The 20,486-nt window shown below is 32.8% G+C and overlaps 2 protein-coding genes across 2 annotated transcripts; both read right to left on the bottom strand.

Annotated features, from left to right (window-relative positions):
• Positions 1–8,190: 8,190 nt before the first annotated feature.
• On the bottom strand, positions 8,191–18,689 carry LOC127709869 (uncharacterized). The gene is made up of 2 exons (XM_052215546.1): positions 18,567–18,689; positions 8,191–9,935 (listed from the first exon to the last, which is right to left on the bottom strand). Exon 2 carries the CDS (start codon positions 9,931–9,933, stop codon positions 8,302–8,304), a length of 1,632 nt encoding a protein of 543 aa, XP_052071506.1. The 5' UTR covers positions 9,934–9,935; positions 18,567–18,689; the 3' UTR covers positions 8,191–8,301.
• Positions 13,641–18,706, bottom strand: LOC127709583 (uncharacterized). The gene is made up of 3 exons (XM_052215185.1): positions 18,683–18,706; positions 14,074–15,274; positions 13,641–13,662 (listed from the first exon to the last, which is right to left on the bottom strand). The coding sequence occupies exons 2-3, from the start codon at positions 15,270–15,272 to the stop codon at positions 13,641–13,643; spliced, it is 1,221 nt and encodes a 406-aa protein (XP_052071145.1). The 5' UTR covers positions 15,273–15,274; positions 18,683–18,706.
• Positions 18,707–20,486: the final 1,780 nt, after the last annotated feature.

The following is a 20,486-nucleotide window of genomic DNA, read 5'->3' as shown; positions in this document are numbered from 1 at the left end:
CATTGAGGAAACATTATCAGAAAACAGAACTGACTTGTTAAGAAATGGCTTGATGAGAGCCAGTATAATGAAATGATAAAAGACGAGAAGAACCCTAAACCAGATCATTGTGATGGGTTGTTTGTAGTTAGAAAAAATCAACTGATATGGGATTTGATCTCCGCTTTTGCTCAGATATGAGACCAGAAGATGTTAAGTAGAGAAAGATCAGTGTCGAAAACTGCAGTATTGCTCAGTAAGATAATAAATAAAGTTGCAAAAGTTGAAAAAGGCAACGACTACCTTAGGATATCAAGAGGGTTCATAACCAGTGAATGAAATACGAGACAAACTAGTGGTATTCAAATATATCTGCACAAAATAGAAAAATAGGGATCATGTACCCGTATTCAAGGTAAATTGAATAGAGAAGATGATAAAAAAAAATCACGTATTTTTCATTATCAAACTGACTGGAAATTGAATAATATTGTCTTAAGTAAAATCACTAGTGCACAAAATTTGGGAAACCTTATGTAGATTTATTTGCCTCTAGTCCACATTTTTAAATTGAAAAAAAGTTTGTGCATGGAAACAAGATCTACTTGCGTTATTTAAAGATGCATTTTCTTTGAATTTGGAAACATTTCAATTCAGTATACTTTTTTCCTCAATACAGTGTAAAAGGTTATTGTGTACTAAAAACAAGGATAAAAAAGGCCAGATGTATACACTGAAAGCACCTCTCTGGCCCATACAACCGTGGTTCATCAGACTGATGTAACCTTTATTACACAACCCACTTATTATTCCGGAAACCAAGAATATGTTAAAAATCGAGAAAAGAATATCAACTTCAGAGAACGTTAGTCTTGTGTCGGGAAATTATATAAAAAACGAGGGCGTTTTAATATTATAAGTAATACCCTGAAGTACCCAAGTACATCCTGAGGCGAAGCCGAATGCTGTACATGGTAATGAAGGGTGTTAAAATACCCATATCTACGGATATGAACGTAGATAACGAATTTACCTCTGGTCTTAGTCCGAATTAGGCGATTTTGAGGTAAATTTGGGCACAAAATGTAACGTGAAAACAACGTTTTTTTTATTATTAAAAGAAGTTTTATTGAAATTTGGAAATTTGACATACTTTTTACGGGATGTAGGGTACTTACTACCTTTGGTACAACCCTACAGGTAGTCAAATATAAAGACGTTTTTAACCCAGAGACAGATAAACTAGAATAAATCAAATTTGGCGCTCAATGTCGCGAGCGTTAAGTGATAGACGGGGTGACGTTAACGTGGGTCATTTGCATAACTAGGTCAGTAGTCCCGTTTATTGACGACGTGTTAGCCAAGTGATTAATGCCAATGATAGGCATAATAGAATAAAATCGTTAGTGGATTGCATATTTAATTAAAGACATCATGGATAATCTATAGAATTATTTTTTTCACTGGGAACAACCACAGAAATAAGGAAAACGCGCGTGAAGTTCCCCGGAGTAATGGGTAGCAACACCCAGGTGTATGGGTTAGCTATGGGTTTTTTTAACGACGGGCATTATCCAATCAAATTCCGAGAAATATACTAAGCCGGGGATAATATCATGTCGTCATGGAAACTTGGTTTACTAAAAAACGTTATTAGACGTTCACAAAAAGATTGTAAAGATTGTTCACCACTGTAGTGAAAAACAAATTAGTTCATTTCATCCAACTGTAAATAAAATTTAAGAATTGTACCAGTTTATATGAAGCAGACCTTGGATACAGTTTCTTAATACTCTGTCTGCAATAGGACTTAACTGCGAATAACATTTAGTAGGATCGCATCCATTAATCAATAGATAAATGAGGGGAGTACATAATTTAAGACCTACATTGTCAAGGTCTAAAGTTTCATTCTATTTGAGAAAACCGTCTCCAGTGAAATTCATCTGCTTAAAAGATTGTGTATGTTAATCTCATTCACTTATGAAACCAGAACCCTTCCTATTCATCTTTAAATGTGAATTATTGAAATAAGTTGAATTCTTAGTTTGTTGTCGAAAAAGATGGACTATTGAAACAAAGTAGAACCACCAGTAACATTTGAAAGCATACCCTCCAGATAGGAAGCTTTGTGTTTTTACCGTGTTAAAATATTTGTACAGGACAAAACATTTGCGCCAGAACAATTCGAAACTCTTTTTTAGTTATCTAAAGCCACACCAATATGTAAATAAAGATACAATTTCAATGGATTAAAACAGTTTTTCATACCTAAGATTCATGGTGTTCATAACATGAGTTCAGCAATGACCTCCGGAGCAAAATTAAAGGAAGTCCCTATTCAGATAATCCTTGACAAAGTAGGATTGAAATTGACATTAAAAGGACATTTTTCCAATAACATTGACGGTATCAATTTTATAGCACCAGATGCGCAATTCGACAAAAAAATGTCTCTTTATGACTCGTTCACACGTACATTTAATTCGAATTGAATTCGAATCGATTGCGAATCGAATTCGCAAATCGCGTTCACACCCTCTTCTTTTTTTAATTCGAACCGAATTCGAATTGGCTAATTCGCATTATCCAATTCGCTTTAGAAATGCGTTTTCGTTGATGCGATTTAGTTAATTCGAATTAAACTATGGTGTGGACACTTTCTAAATTGTAATTCGAATTAAATTATAATCATAATTAATTGATAATGCGAATTAGAAGTTAACGTCGTTCGGACAGCAAAGCGAATTTGACGCGCATTGCAATTCGTATTAAAATTGACGTTCGGACGTAAAACGTTTCGAATGCGAATTAAACTAATTCGAATTAGTTAATGCGAATCGAATTCGAATTACGTGTGAACGCAGCATCAGTGATGCTTGAGGCCAAAATATTTGAAAATCCAAAACTTATTAAAAATCAAGGAGCTGATAAAACCAAAAAAAGACAAACAAGTATAGCTTAATAAGGACAAGGAATCAAAGCATGAGGAAGATATATTCCTTAGTTTCAAATAATTTGAAAAGTTTTATAACAGCAAATTTCTAAGGTTTATGACAAAAACGTGGTTACGGAAGATGTATTTGTGTCAGCAGTTTGCAATAATCTGGAGTTGTCTATGCACTGTAGGTAGACAACTGAAGCTCCTATTCAGGTTTTTGTCACTTGCTTTAAAGGGGCATTATAGTTACGAGATATGAAAAAAATGATTTGTTTTTGTTCAATCATTAATGAAAGTGAAATAGTTAAATAATAATTCGCTTTTAGCAGACAGTTTGGTTCAATTTTGTCAAAATAAACTAAGAAACATCGCTGATGAATTATTCACTTGCAAGTGAATAATTCGACCTCATTGAATCCGTATTTATGTGACCTTCAATTTAACCCCTTAGCAGGAGATGGGTTACGCATGTATTCAGCTATTAAAAGGAAAAGAATGTCAACATTGAAAGTGAAACAGGAATGAACCACTTGGTTGACTGATTCGATCTACAAAAGTCATTCTTTTACAGGTAAAAACGATGATAAACAGACTTTTTTTTACCTACAATATCAAATCAAACAGACCTAGAAAAATCCAATTGCACGTGTTCACTATCTACTTATATTCATATTTATGTTTATATCAGGTTATATGACCGTCGGCAGTCCGGATAATTAGATGACGTCTAGACAAAATAACACACCAAATGTTGATGCATATTATCGAGTCTATATAAAAAAGAAGATGTGGTATGATTGCCAATGAGACAACTCTCCACAAGAGACCAAATGACACAGAAATTAACAACTATAGGTCACCGTACGGCCTTCAACAATGAGCAAAGCCCATACCGCACAGTCAGCTATAAAAGGCCCCGAAATGACAATGTAAAACAATTCAAACGAGAAAACTAACGGCCTAATTCATGTACAAAAAATGAACGATAAACAAATATGTAACACATAAACGACAACCACTGAATTACAGGCTCCTGACTTGGGACTATGCATTGTTAATTGTTTATTTTAGACTTTTTGTAATTTGGATATACGTTTTAGTATGGTATAAATCAAATATGAAAATTTGAGTCAAATCAGTGAACATGAATTTGACAGCTAATGCCCCTTTAAAGTTTCATTTAATTCCAGAAGTGATTTGACGTAATAAAATTAAACAATCAAACAAGACTTAGCATGATAAGAGTCACATAAACTCTAAGTGGATTAATTGCCACCACCCGTCCTACATGAAGAGGGTTAGTTTTAAAAAGGGTCTTGTTCAATTCGGTATGCAATAGTGGTACATTGCATTTACAGGATCCATTACTAAATTCAATTTGAACAAGTTTTGACTCTTATTAAAATGACAAAAAAACCTTCATAATTTACTATCTCATTCAATTCCCTCAGCTATTCTACGACCCATAGAATCACAATCAAACTTCGACTCTTTTTCAAGGTGAGTCTCGTTTAATTATTTAGTTACAACTATCATTGAGCACAACTGAGCTTGGTCAACGGAAGAGATATCTTTTCTAAAGATTTTGGATGAGGAAATTAAAGACATTGGTGTCAGATGGAAGCAACTATAGAAGAAGTTATTCGCAGTGTTTAATACAAAATATAGATGTTGGATGTGTAAATATATTCGAAAAGAGGGACGAAAGATACCAGAGGGACAGTCAGACTCATAGATCGAAAACTAACTGACAACGCCATGGCCAAAAATAAAAAGACAAACAGACAAATAATAGTACAGATGACACAACATAGAAAACTAAAGACTAAGCAACACGAACCCAATCCAAAAACTGGGGTGATCTCAGGTGCTCCGGAAGGGTAAGCAGATACTGCTCCACATGTGGCACCCTTCGTGTTGCTTATGTTATTACAAATCCGGTAAATAGTCTAATTCGGTAGGTCACATTCGTGAAAAGGGAAGGGTATTGTAGTTACGACATAAGGAACATATCCGATATCATCTGTGAAACGGTTATTCCATAACGGTCAACCAACTCGTGATGGCGTCCGTAAAATTTACGAAGGGATGATTTCAACTGTACCTTTTGGAACTCTTGGTTTAATAGCTTCCTTGTGAACAGCAACCCTCTATCAAGGAAATCATGATAGGAAATACAGGCTCGGGAATATCGAATCAATTGGAGATATATACTCCGTATGCAGGCGCTGCTGGAATGTTGCTACATAGAAATGGAAAGTTCACAATTGGGAAGCTGAAATCATCTCTTTTGTCGTAAAGTTTTGTTTTCAACCGACCCTCATTGTCAATTTCTAGATGTAAGTCAAGATATGAGGCAGACTTAACTGTATCTGTAGTATCCTTTATCTCTAGTTCGATAGGATAGATTCGTTCAACATAGTCACCAAAGTTTGTATTATTTAGTGAGAGAACATCATCTATATAGCGGAACGTAAAGTTAATGTATACATACATAAAGGCGAATGTTCGAAGTTATTACTATGATAGTAAATCGCATATTGCTTCTATTTATATCGGAATGAGTTATTTCCGAGAATGGGTCAGTGTATATGGAATTTGACTTTTGGAAAAAAGTAAAATAACAAAAAAAGCGAACTCCAAGGAAAATTCTAAACGGAAAGTCCCTTATCAAATGGCAAAATCAAAAGCTCAAACACATCAAACGAATGGAAAACAACTGTCATATTCCTGACTTTGTACAGGCATTTCCTTATGTAGAAAATGAAGGAACAAACCTTGTTTTATAGCTAGCTAAACCTCTCACTTGTATGACAGTCGCATAAAATTCCATTATATTGACAACAATGTGTGAATATACCTTGATTTAGGTTTGGTATATTTGTTTATTATTCTCTACATTTATTCAATTGGTTTCACTATATTGATTGTTTCCTAAGTGGTTAAGATTTTTCGGTCACAATCCAGAATTAAAACATGAGTTTACAAAAAATCATATATATATGTGATGGAATGCTTACCTAAAAAAATATATGTGAATTATCAGCGAAGACTCAGCACTTCATGGTCATGTTTTTTTATTACGACTGCTTTCAATTTATGTTCATATATTTAAGAGTTAGGCCGTGTTCACACCTAACGTCGCGTAGTAAACTTGTTCACAATCAGTTTCATGTAATTAACACTGGTTTCACATTAAATTTGTTCTCGTCTGTACATCAGTTTTAATTATCTGTACTTGAAAATTGTTCACACCAGTAAACAACATTTACACGTGATTTATGTGTACATTACATAGAATTGAATTAAAATTTTCTCCGTAAACTTTTGTGTCACTTACGCGCAGACCAATCATATTTTTTGGGGGGGGAAGGGAGAGGGGGGCTTGAGTGGTAAATAAATTGTTTAATATGTGTTTCAGGAGGGAAGTGAAAAGAATCGTTTGATTCCATTGAAAATGAAGGGCGGGTAGTTTTAAAATAGAGTTTTAAAATATTTCCTGAACGTATTAAAAAAAAATGTTTTTCTTTCATAACAGTAATAAAAAAAAATGGCTTGTCCCACAAAGATGAATGATCGGTACCTTGAGAAAATCGTTCTATTGATTTGGAGAACTTTGAGCATTCTAAAGATGTCACGATTACGCAGGCTGAACAGTGTAACAATAGGTGAAAAAAGGATTTTGAAAATGATTGTTTTTTGGTTGTTTAACGTCCAGTGGCAAATATTTCATGCATGTTCGGAACGAGAACAAATTAACAATAAATACAATAGGTAGGTCCTGTAATAGAGGCCGTCCGAGATGACAAACGGGGCAATTTGGATTTTTATTCAATATATATAACTTTTTAAGTATTCATTATAAAATCCATGTTCTTAGTATATTTAAGAGAATGATAATCCCTTTCTTCATGATTAAGTACGAGCGTTAGCGAGTACTTATCATGACGTAAGGGATTATCATTCTCTTACAAACTGAGAATATTGTTAAGTGCTCAAGGCTCAAATGGTCGTCTCTTGATTGGTGGTATTCAAGAATTAGTTTCATTGTCAGTGTAAATCAAATGTTTATAATTGATGCATGACTTCATTTTTCAACATTTCATTTATGGGTTAGTTTCAGTGATGTAAGGACTTCCTTATAATTTGGGAAATATTTTTAAAAAATGCGTTATAAACATTAGGTGACACAACAGTACAAAGAAAAGGTAGGAATTGTATATGTTTCCTGATTGTGAGTATGAATGTAAATCATGTAATATTTTATTGAGGAATTATCTTTTTTTTTTACAGTTTAAATCAATAAATGCATTTGAGTTACAACTAATTTTATTTCACAGCCAATATTTTGGTCCGGCTTTTTAAATCAAATACTATTTCATTATGTCAGGAAAATGTTGTAATAAAATGCCTTTAATAGTTTTAAATATATTAAAAACTTAAATCAAATTTTCCGTTTATTTTATCGGAATATTGGAAATAACTATTCTTTCAAACCGCTGGTTCAGTAATCAGAGTTTCGGAAAGCTAAAGATTGAGGTTTTTTAATTTAAAACTTTTTTTCTCTTTTTTTGAATAACTGTGATATCGTTTATTTTTTTTTTTTTAGTAATTTGAAGTAATTTATATTTTCATAATAACATTAAAGGTGCAAATTTTACTGCACCAGTAAACTTCAACTTATTTTGATTTGTTTGTTTGTTTCACAATTCAACTTTTAGTCAGTTTCAATCACAAATTCTTTCAATCTGATAAATGTGCTTCGGGGTAGTTGTAACTCATTTATAGAAACTCTTTGTTTTGAACTGTAAATAGACCCAAATAATAGGATACTCCCTTACTTGGAACATGATTTACATTCATTCTTCACAATTAAGAGACACCAAATCCTACAATTTCATTGGTCGAGAGCACTTTGCTATATTCTAAGGCCTTTAAGAGAATAATATCAATTTCTGTACGCGAGACACGTTTTTTTTCTAGAATAACCGTCATCAAACTATTAAACACGATGACACCAATCGTTTTCGATTGTAAAATATCTTTTGGGGTATTTCAAACAAAAAATACCTACACAGAACAGCAAAAATTCCCTACGCTCAACTGAAGTATATTTTTTCTTATTATAAACTCTACATTGCAACAAACCAAGTGATTTATGCCTTTAAAATCATACAACTTTCAGCCATGCAGGTCCGATCCCGGAATTCGTTCTGCATCTAGTACAAATGCTACTATGAGGCTAATTTTGCTATAAAAGAACACGTGCGAATTTTTTGTATGTACATTCAATAAAATTTGCAAACATATATTTGCCAGTGCTGATCATAATATAACATTGTTAAATGCAGACAAGAGCAATTTTCCTATACTATTTGTGTTCATCGTAACAAATGATAGAAGCTGTAAAATACAACAAAGCATTTGAAACGATAAAATATAATAAATGGATACCAAAACCTAAACAAATGAGACCATCGTTCTTGTCCGAAGAATTTAAATGGTACATCATTTATTAAAACAGTCTCAGAGTCAATGAAGGTGTTGATTGCCCAAGAACATAAGTTTTCAACTGCAAGAAACAGGCACAAATATTCGATCGACCTGACGGAATCAATGTTAACGGTCTTTTGATAATGCTTCATTTGCAAAAGAAATACCGTTTGAAGATATGTCGAAACCATACGACTGATGTCAAGCAATATTTTCGTTTTGTCAGTATCTGATTTGATTTTATCCAGACTCGATATTCTAGCATACAGTACTACCGTGTAGTAAGCCATAATACCAAATGAACTAAGGAGGAGAATGTACTGATTTGCTCTGCTTGTGTATTGTTCCCTGCGTATTTCACGAGATCGAAGCTCGCACTGGTTTTTCATCATATAGAAACATCTTAAATTAAGGTACAATATGACGAGTTGTTGGACTATATTGTAAATTGTAGAGGCAAACTCTGTAATTGATTCTTCGTTTATAATGTTAAGTATGTGTAAAACTACTGCCGGCATATTTATTATAACAGCCAAAGATATACTAATAAACTTCCGGGTTCGGCGGTTGATATCAGTGCTGGAAGTTGTATTCAAACTTAAAAAGGCAATTTCTGTTTGATTTGAAGCACGTCGTCTCTCTACTAACCGGCTTGATTCTTCGTAATCAATACTTTCATAAACGTTCTCGTAACCTCCGGAAGCTCTCTGAATGTCGTCGCTACAAGATTCCCTTGGCCAAACTTTGGAAAGAAATATCATTGTTAGTAATGAATATTCGAAGAGTGCTGGGTGTAAAAAAGGCTTTGAGTTCTTTAAGATTACAAACGTGCTAACTGACATGTTATGACATTTGTCAGTAACTGTAGCATTCCAATGTGAATGTGACAGTGGGTCATGGTAAAGGATAGCAAATTCGTGACAAAATATGGAAAGATTTGTAATAACAATTATCAATAATCCATAGTACACACCAATACGATGCTCAAATCTATAATGCAGGTACCGAGTAAAAAATCCGGTCTGAAATAAATAGAATAGAAGGAATCCGACATCATTGGCGATTAAGACGGAAACGTTAACACGCTGGTGATTTATATGAAAGCACTCAATATGAAAACATAATTTTATAATCACATAAGCTAAACAAGCCAAGCTAAATAACCAGTAAAATCGGATTTCGAGAGCAATGCTAATATTCCAATCATGTGTGTTTCTGTGCACATCTGGTCTTGTCTGTGAATATATTGATATAGCAATGCAGGATGCTACACTGAGAAAAACAAAAATGGTCATTAATGTCAGAACACTGTTATGGGACGAATGTGACCCATGGGAGCTGAGGGAAAATATTTGACAAAGTATTGCTAATGCTGTGATACACAAAACTGGTCCAGTAACAGTACCATCAAGTCCAGGCGAAACACCATCAACTCCGGTATTACGCTTTCTTGACAGTTGACCGGCGGTTAAAGGAAGCACAAATACAGCATCAGCAAGTTTTTTTAATAATTCTTCCATTTCTGTAAAAAAATAATGATGTGATAACAAAATAGTGTTTAAGCAAAGTCGTATAAAACTGAGTAGATGTATTTATCTAACTTGTATGTTTACTATTTACGGAGTATAATATTTTTATTCTTTTCAGTAGATGTAAACCTAATAATCCGAAGTTTTAACAACATTTTACAGACAATAGTGTACCCTGTGTTCGTCCACATGTTGGTATCATATGTGTCATTGTATTGCTTTATTGTATCGTTGGATTGCTATGATTTTTTACGAAAATTTGCATACAAGCTTCGGTAGGTCACATTCGTGAAAAGGGAAGGGTATTGTAGTTACGACATAAGGAACATATCCGATATCATCTGTGAAACGGTTATTCCATAACGGTCAACCAACTCGTGATGGCGTCCGTAAAATTTACGAAGGGATGATTTCAACTGTACCTTTTGGAACTCTTGGTTTAATAGCTTCCTTGTGAACAGCAACCCTCTATCAAGGAAATCATGATAGGAAATACAGGCTCGGGAATATCGAATCAATTGGAGATATATACTCCGTATGCAGGCGCTGCTGGAATGTTGCTACATAGAAATGGAAAGTTCACAATTGGGAAGCTGAAATCATCTCTTTTGTCGTAAAGTTTTGTTTTCAACCGACCCTCATTGTCAATTTCTAGATGTAAGTCAAGATATGAGGCAGACTTAACTGTATCTGTAGTATCCTTTATCTCTAGTTCGATAGGATAGATTCGTTCAACATAGTCACCAAAGTTTGTATTATTTAGTGAGAGAACATCATCTATATAGCGGAACGTAAAGTTAATGTATACATACATAAAGGCGAATGTTCGAAGTTATTACTATGATAGTAAATCGCATATTGCTTCTATTTATATCGGAATGAGTTATTTCCGAGAATGGGTCAGTGTATATGGAATTTGACTTTTGGAAAAAAGTAAAATAACAAAAAAAGCGAACTCCAAGGAAAATTCTAAACGGAAAGTCCCTTATCAAATGGCAAAATCAAAAGCTCAAACACATCAAACGAATGGAAAACAACTGTCATATTCCTGACTTTGTACAGGCATTTCCTTATGTAGAAAATGAAGGAACAAACCTTGTTTTATAGCTAGCTAAACCTCTCACTTGTATGACAGTCGCATAAAATTCCATTATATTGACAACAATGTGTGAATATACCTTGATTTAGGTTTGGTATATTTGTTTATTATTCTCTACATTTATTCAATTGGTTTCACTATATTGATTGTTTCCTAAGTGGTTAAGATTTTTCGGTCACAATCCAGAATTAAAACATGAGTTTACAAAAAATCATATATATATGTGATGGAATGCTTACCTAAAAAAATATATGTGAATTATCAGCGAAGACTCAGCACTTCATGGTCATGTTTTTTTATTACGACTGCTTTCAATTTATGTTCATATATTTAAGAGTTAGGCCGTGTTCACACCTAACGTCGCGTAGTAAACTTGTTCACAATCAGTTTCATGTAATTAACACTGGTTTCACATTAAATTTGTTCTCGTCTGTACATCAGTTTTAATTATCTGTACTTGAAAATTGTTCACACCAGTAAACAACATTTACACGTGATTTATGTGTACATTACATAGAATTGAATTAAAATTTTCTCCGTAAACTTTTGTGTCACTTACGCGCAGACCAATCATATTTTTTGGGGGGGAAGGGAGAGGGGGGCTTGAGTGGTAAATAAATTGTTTAATATGTGTTTCAGGAGGGAAGTGAAAAGAATCGTTTGATTCCATTGAAAATGAAGGGCGGGTAGTTTTAAAATAGAGTTTTAAAATATTTCCTGAACGTATTAAAAAAAAATGTTTTTCTTTCATAACAGTAATAAAAAAAAATGGCTTGTCCCACAAAGATGAATGATCGGTACCTTGAGAAAATCGTTCTATTGATTTGGAGAACTTTGAGCATTCTAAAGATGTCACGATTACGCAGGCTGAACAGTGTAACAATAGGTGAAAAAAGGATTTTGAAAATGATTGTTTTTTGGTTGTTTAACGTCCAGTGGCAAATATTTCATGCATGTTCGGAACGAGAACAAATTAACAATAAATACAATAGGTAGGTCCTGTAATAGAGGCCGTCCGAGATGACAAACGGGGCAATTTGGATTTTTATTCAATATATATAACTTTTTAAGTATTCATTATAAAATCCATGTTCTTAGTATATTTAAGAGAATGATAATCCCTTTCTTCATGATTAAGTACGAGCGTTAGCGAGTACTTATCATGACGTAAGGGATTATCATTCTCTTACAAACTGAGAATATTGTTAAGTGCTCAAGGCTCAAATGGTCGTCTCTTGATTGGTGGTATTCAAGAATTAGTTTCATTGTCAGTGTAAATCAAATGTTTATAATTGATGCATGACTTCATTTTTCAACATTTCATTTATGGGTTAGTTTCAGTGATGTAAGGACTTCCTTATAATTTGGGAAATATTTTTAAAAAATGCGTTATAAACATTAGGTGACACAACAGTACAAAGAAAAGGTAGGAATTGTATATGTTTCCTGATTGTGAGTATGAATGTAAATCATGTAATATTTTATTGAGGAATTATCTTTTTTTTTTTACAGTTTAAATCAATAAATGCATTTGAGTTACAACTAATTTTATTTCACAGCCAATATTTTGGTCCGGCTTTTTAAATCAAATACTATTTCATTATGTCAGGAAAATGTTGTAATAAAATGCCTTTAATAGTTTTAAATATATTAAAAACTTAAATCAAATTTTCCGTTTATTTTATCGGAATATTGGAAATAACTATTCTTTCAAACCGCTGGTTCAGTAATCAGAGTTTCGGAAAGCTAAAGATTGAGGTTTTTTAATTTAAAACTTTTTTTCTCTTTTTTTGAATAACTGTGATATCGTTTATTTTTTTTTTTTAGTAATTTGAAGTAATTTATATTTTCATAATAACATTAAAGGTACAAATTTTACTGCACCAGTAAACTTCAACTTATTTTGATTTGTTTGTTTGTTTCACAATTCAACTTTTAGTCAGTTTCAATCACAAATTCTTTCAATCTGATAAATGTGCTTCGGGGTAGTTGTAACTCATTTATAGAAACTCTTTGTTTTGAACTGTAAATAGACCCAAATAATAGGATACTCCCTTACTTGGAACATGATTTACATTCATTCTTCACAATTAAGAGACACCAAATCCTACAATTTCATTGGTCGAGAGCACTTTGCTATATTCTAAGGCCTTTAAGAGAATAATATCAATTTCTGTACGCGAGACACGTTTTTTTTCTAGAATAACCGTCATCAAACTATTAAACACGATGACACCAATCGTTTTCGATTGTAAAATATCTTTTGGGGTATTTCAAACAAAAAATACCTACACAGAACAGCAAAAATTCCCTACGCTCAACTGAAGTATATTTTTTCTTATTATAAACTCTACATTGCAACAAACCAAGTGATTTATGCCTTTAAAATCATACAACTTTCAGCCATGCAGGTCCGATCCCGGAATTCGTTCTGCATCTAGTACAAATGCTACTATGAGGCTAATTTTGCTATAAAAGAACACGTGCGAATTTTTTGTATGTACATTCAATAAAATTTGCAAACATATATTTGCCAGTGCTGATCATAATATAACATTGTTAAATGCAGACAAGAGCAATTTTCCTATACTATTTGTGTTCATCGTAACAAATGATAGAAGCTGTAAAATACAACAAAGCATTTGAAACGATAAAATATAATAAATGGATACCAAAACCTAAACAAATGAGACCATCGTTCTTGTCCGAAGAATTTAAATGGTACATCATTTATTAAAACAGTCTCAGAGTCAATGAAGGTGTTGATTGCCCAAGAACATAAGTTTTCAACTGCAAGAAACAGGCACAAATATTCGATCGACCTGACGGAATCAATGTTAACGGTCTTTTGATAATGCTTCATTTGCAAAAGAAATACCGTTTGAAGATATGTCGAAACCATACGACTGATGTCAAGCAATATTTTCGTTTTGTCAGTATCTGATTTGATTTTATCCAGACTCGATATTCTAGCATACAGTACTACCGTGTAGTAAGCCATAATACCAAATGAACTAAGGAGGAGAATGTACTGATTTGCTCTGCTTGTGTATTGTTCTCTGCGTATTTCACGAGATCGAAGCTCGCACTGGTTTTTCATCATATAGAAACATCTTAAATTAAGGTACAATATGACGAGTTGTTGGACTATATTGTAAATTGTAGAGGCAAACTCTGTAATTGATTCTTCGTTTATAATGTTAAGTATGTGTAAAACTACTGCCGGCATATTTATTATAACAGCCAAAGATATACTAATAAACTTCCGGGTTCGGCGGTTGATATCAGTGCTGGAAGTTGTATTCAAACTTAAAAAGGCAATTTCTGTTTGATTTGAAGCACGTCGTCTCTCTACTAACCGGCTTGATTCTTCGTAATCAATACTTTCATAAACGTTCTCGTAACCTCCGGAAGCTCTCTGAATGTCGTCGCTACAAGATTCCCTTGGCCAAACTTTGGAAAGAAATATCATTGTTAGTAATGAATATTCGAAGAGTGCTGGGTGTAAAAAAGGATTTGAGTTCTTTAAGATTACAAACGTGCTAACTGACATGTTATGACATTTGTCAGTAACTGTAGCATTCCAATGTGAATGTGACAGTGGGTCATGGTAAAGGATAGCAAATTCGTGACAAAATATGGAAAGATTTGTAATAACAATTATCAATAATCCATAGTACACACCAATACGATGCTCAAATCTATAATGCAGGTACCGAGTAAAAAATCCGGTCTGAAATAAATAGAATAGAAGGAATCCGACATCATTGGCGATTAAGACGGAAACGTTAACACGCTGGTGATTTATATGAAAGCACTCAATATGAAAACATAATTTTATAATCACATAAGCTAAACAAGCCAAGCTAAATAACCAGTAAAATCGGATTTCGAGAGCAATGCTAATATTCCAATCATGTGTGTTTCTGTGCACATCTGGTCTTGTCTGTGAATATATTGATATAGCAATGCAGGATGCTACACTGAGAAAAACAAAAATGGTCATTAATGTCAGAACACTGTTATGGGACGAATGTGACCCATGGGAGCTGAGGGAAAATATTTGACAAAGTATTGCTAATGCTGTGATACACAAAACTGGTCCAGTAACAGTACCATCAAGTCCAGGCGAAACACCATCAACTCCGGTATTACGCTTTCTTGACAGTTGACCGGCGGTTAAAGGAAGCACAAATACAGCATCAGCAAGTTTTTTTAATAATTCTTCCATTTCTGTAAAAAAATAATGATGTGATAACAAAATAGTGTTTAAGCAAAGTCGTATAAAACTGAGTAGATGTATTTATCTAACTTGTATGTTTACTATTTACGGAGTATAATATTTTTATTCTTTTCAGTAGATGTAAACCTAATAATCCGAAGTTTTAACAACATTTTACAGACAATAGTGTACCCTGTGTTCGTCCACATGTTGGTATCATATGTGTCATTGTATTGCTTTATTGTATCGTTGGATTGCTATGATTTTTTACGAAAATTTGCATACAAGCTATTTTTCACCTAGTCAATGCAAATATGTAATAAAAAATATACCTTCATGTGCTACTTTAAGAGATAAATGGGGTCGAAATTTTAGACATTTACTCAAAATTTCGTTTTTTAGAACATTTCTATCCTTTGGATAGACATACATAACTTTTTTGTTTCAAAAGATAAACACAATAGGATTTTTGTAAAAACATTTGGAAAATCTCTTTTACATAAGTATGCTCTAAGTTTTTATAACAATTCTTTGGAAATAATTAATTTTTGTCAAAGTTTCAGGATTTTAGGAAAAAAAACGCAATTTTTTGCTGTATACTTATCTAATTTTAAAAAATCTCATCGGTGACCTTTTCATAAAAATTGGTACAAATAATCTTCATACGTAATCAATCCTTATCTCATTTTAAGAAAGAGGGGTCCATGAACTCGTTTTCAAGTTAGATCAGCCTGAATGATAAAAATAAGTCGAAAAATGCATCTTTTACCGATATGTCGCAGTTTGACGTCGCGAAAAATAACATTTTACGTTGGCAACGTCATTACCTCCCATGTAACGGTATCGTATGCCCTTAAAAAAATCTTGATATTAACAAATGAAACTGATTTTAGTGTGCTAAATACGTATGCACTTACAAAGAACTTTATTTTGAATGTTGCAATCTACGTTTTAGTACAAAAACATGCTTTGGACAATACATTGAACATACAATGTGTAACTAGTAAATTATTAAGTTACAACAATTTACTCAAAACCTTAACTCTTTCTTAGATACAAAGGTTTGGTTCTGAAGTTTGGCTGTACCTGTAGAAACCTTATAACTAACGTAATATCACATCCTAATTTTTACGATGATGTTGTTTATAGAACCCGTACATTTAGATTTTGAACATGTTTTGTTATACGGTTATGAACACTTATGGTCCTACATTCTGTCAATACTTATATTTTGGCATTGCACAATGTCTTGCTTCTGTAATCCTGTTTTAATATAACGTCATTTCACTAAATCTTGGATGTACACTGATTCTTATGTACGTCTTGGAAAACATGGTTTATTTATTAGTTGAAAATTGGGTTTGATCTAGCTTTCAGTAACTGCAAAAAATCGTAGAACGGTACTACGTGTTTTTTTTTTTTTTTTTTTTTTTTTGTCATGTTTTTTTGTGGTTGTTCGAGCGCATTTGATGAGTCAAGCCATTTCAAATTATTATTTACAGTTTGCTCTTATGTTGTGCTGTTACACCACTGTCCTAGGTTAGGATTAGGGTTGAGCAGCTTGTCATATCGGGGCCTTTTTTAAGCTTACTATACGGCATTAGTTCTGCTCATTGTTGAAGGCCGCATGATGATCTATATTTGTTAACATCCTCGTCCGTTGGTCACTAGAGGAAAGTTGTCTCATTAGCACCCATACCACATATCCTTACTTTTATATTTATTTACATCAACTGTAGTCAAAATATTTTTTTATTTATTCATGTAAATATTGCCACCAAGGCTTCTCGCGTATGCTACTCTCCATAACTAACAGCACAAAAGCATCGGTACAAACCCCATGGTAGTGATTAAAAAATACTTTATATTCAATTTATAACGCATGAAAGGTATTTATGCAAAACCAAGCCCAAAATTGAGTCTAACAGCTGTATAGAAAAAAAAGAATAGACAAACAGGGATATTGGTGAAATCAAAAACGGACGTATATTTTCCAAAAGAAAGAAGACGAAAAGTGAAACACCAGTCCATAAAACATTACCCGAAAATCTAAAGATCGACCAAGACGAATCCAATAAAAACGGCTTAATATTGAGTTTTCTATGTAGTGTTAAGTGGAAGCTCGGGCAAACAGATGTTACTCCGCTTAATGATTGAAATAATGCGAGAGGCGTGACCAGGGGACGATAATATTGAATCTTGTTTGTCTGAAGGATACACCAACAGAAGGTGATTAATTAAAACGATGTGCTCTTTGCCTTTTTTACAAACAAAATTTCACCTCATGCCTGATGCAGAAATAAAAGAACTATGATCAATGTTTTTTATATGTATGTTTAGTAATGTACATTGTTTACGAATAACTTCGCTCATTTGTCTCAATGCAGCTACAATAAACCTTTTTTTTTCTTTTATTCAACAACATATTGCACTTCTGCTTTTAACAATTTACTTCACTAGTACAGCAATCTAGTGAAAGGTCCCTGTATTTTTTACCAGAAATCCAGGGTTACTCTCTGGTAAGCATTATTATATTACATATAATAAACTTGGTTCCTCCCCCCCCCCCCCCCCCCCCGTCATTATAAGTGGGTGTTTCCGGAGTATAATCTTTTACGTAGCCTTTTCAACCCAGTTAAGAAGTGGTTACTGGGTGATAAAAATGGAAAATTCTTGCATATATATTTTTCCATAGAAGGAGTCGATGCCAACATTCTTCAACACAAAAAAACCTTATCATCTAAGATTCCAATTTGCATTTTTAGAAACAGTCCAATACTATTGAATCTTACACGTATTCTTAAACTTTAGTACTTAAAAATGTTACATTATGGAAATTCGTTGTAAATCACCATTAGTTATCAATATTTATTAAAAGATATAGTTACGATTCTGATTTACATTTTGTATGAAGAAGTTAACTCTTACTTTTCTTCTCGTGTCAACTAAAATAAAGGGTTCTATGGAATTAAATCTTGACAACATATTTATACAGAATACTTTTTTCATAAAACCACCAAATTTGCTTGAATGTTGTAGATATAATGATTGGGAAGTATAATACAGAAGCAACGAATGAACAGAGATATCATAGGTACATACATTTGACAAAACGTAAAATACATGTAAATAAAGAGCGTATTTTATTACTGATTTTCATCTTAAAGCAGCAGAGAGGCCTTAAACAGGGAAAAAGCCCGGCCCCTAGCACTGACTTTAGCAGAAGTCTTTGCCAGCAATATCATTGTCAAATCAAGGAAACTTTTGTAGATTAAAATAAAACTAAACTGTGTTGGTTCTTACCAGTATATTACATGTCAATTAGAATAATACTTTAACTGTTGCATATCCTAAATGGTTTCTTTTCTAGTATCCAGCCAGTAAAGTATACATCAATATTTAAAAGTAAACAGTCTTACCTCTAACTTCTTCAAATACGGAAACTTAACACACAAAGAAAAACTGTCAGGAAGAGGAAACATTTTTTTTGATACACGCAAGTAAATAATACCCGTGTTTCATATCCATTGAAAACAATGTAAAATTTGATTTATATTTCCTTGTTATAATCATTTGAAATGGGGAAGCTAAGATATGTTTTGAAAGGTATTTTCTTTATTGTTCAAGTAATTGTATGTTTAAATTGCATTGCTTGTAAATCATAAATAATATCATTAAATTTATTGTTTCCAGGTATACCCTTGTAAATAGTAAATGTTCAAAGTACACAAGATTCGTAATACTAATACATTCCAAATGTATATTGAGTACATATAATCCTCCTCTTGTAATAATATAGAAACATTTGACACTGCCACTTTTTACACAAATATTGATCATTCTAAACTGAAAAGTGCTATATTTTTATTTTATCATATATTTTTAAGTTTGGTAGACATGTTTTCAAGGAATAGTTGGCATTCCAATGGAAACATACTGTAACCCTATCACCGACTAGTGTGGGATTTGTAATATAAATACCTGCCTAAATTGAAAACCGTATAGTGACATCTAGATTCCTTATGGTTGTTGCTGTCATTGAGCTGCTGAAGGTCAGATGGGAAAATGGTGGTCTAAGTATGAAATGAACATTCTGGATGCAGAAGCCTATTTTTAAATATCTATAAACAAATATATCAGACAGAACTGTAAGTGAGTATTTACGTTGTACCTATATAGAGTAAATAGTGGTGATCAGTATATTCACAAAATCTGGGATTGTTTTTTAAACGTATAATTGCACATCTAAAAAGGAATTATCAAACATCCAAATCTATCAGTGGTGTTTGGTTATCTCCTAACCACCAAAGTTTAATTTTAGATTTGAACAAATCAGCAATTAGAATACCTGTAACTTGACGATATATTTTGTCATAACATTTGACATAAATATCATCAAGCACAAAATAAATTGCTATAATCGTATTTGTGCATGTCCCATTAGAGTTGTTATTGGAAGTTTTATTACTGTAAAAGGAATGTTTTCTATTAAAGATATAGTGACATCCCGATTTATCGAAAAAACATTTGATTAAATTATGAAAATTTCTGTTTTTACTATATTATGATGTAATGTCGTGTAAAAGATAAGGAAAGACCGTCAACGGCAACAAACTGTCTCTCAATGGAACGCATTTCATCAAAGACTTCCACAGAATTTTGAACACTACAAAGTAGTTATATCGTTATTATTATAAATTGTATTACAAAATGGGTAACATGTAATTAGTTACCTTATATAATATAGAGAACCATTATATGTTAACACCTTATAGTATTCAGTTAATTTGAGTTGTGACGTTAACATGATCATCGATGATACTACCGGTACCGTTTCTGACTAAAAATTAGCATCGGAAAAACTAAATTTATTCGTCTCAGTTTAAATATCTCAATGTAACGAGTTCGTCAAAATACACACAAAAACGCATTTCATTTATTTATTATGTTTTTAAGTTTAATTGTGCAACAATGATAAATAAGCTGAATGTGTGTGTTTATTGAACAGCACATGTGACTAGTTGTCAGCATTTCAACTTATACATTAAGTACTGCAATAAGAAGAGCGAGAGAGAGATTCTTTGAATACTATACAATAGTTTTGTTTTTCGAAATGACATAGGTAAGAAATACGTTTAATAAAGGGGCATTAGCTGTCAAATTCGTATTCACCGATTTCACCTAAATTTTCATATTCAATGAATAACAAACTAAGGTCATGCG

Source organism: Mytilus californianus, unplaced genomic scaffold, assembly GCF_021869535.1.
Source record: "Mytilus californianus isolate M0D057914Y unplaced genomic scaffold, xbMytCali1.0.p SCAF_7, whole genome shotgun sequence".
NCBI lineage: Eukaryota > Metazoa > Mollusca > Bivalvia > Mytilida > Mytilidae > Mytilus > Mytilus californianus.
The sequence above is the reverse complement of the archived record's forward strand: the minus strand, read 5'-3'. Positions and strand labels throughout refer to the sequence as shown.

Excerpts from the sequence above, each read along its gene's own strand:
- LOC127709583 (XM_052215185.1), bottom strand. The coding sequence starts at position 15,272 with ATGGAAGAATTATTAAAAAAACTTGCTGATGCTGTATTTGTGCTTCCT. Across the intron at positions 13,663-14,073 it reads TACACAAGCAGAGCAAATCA|CTTCTATCATTTGTTACGAT; the intron begins GTACATTCTCCT and ends TGTATTTTACAG.
- LOC127709869 (XM_052215546.1), bottom strand. The coding sequence starts at position 9,933 with ATGGAAGAATTATTAAAAAAACTTGCTGATGCTGTATTTGTGCTTCCT.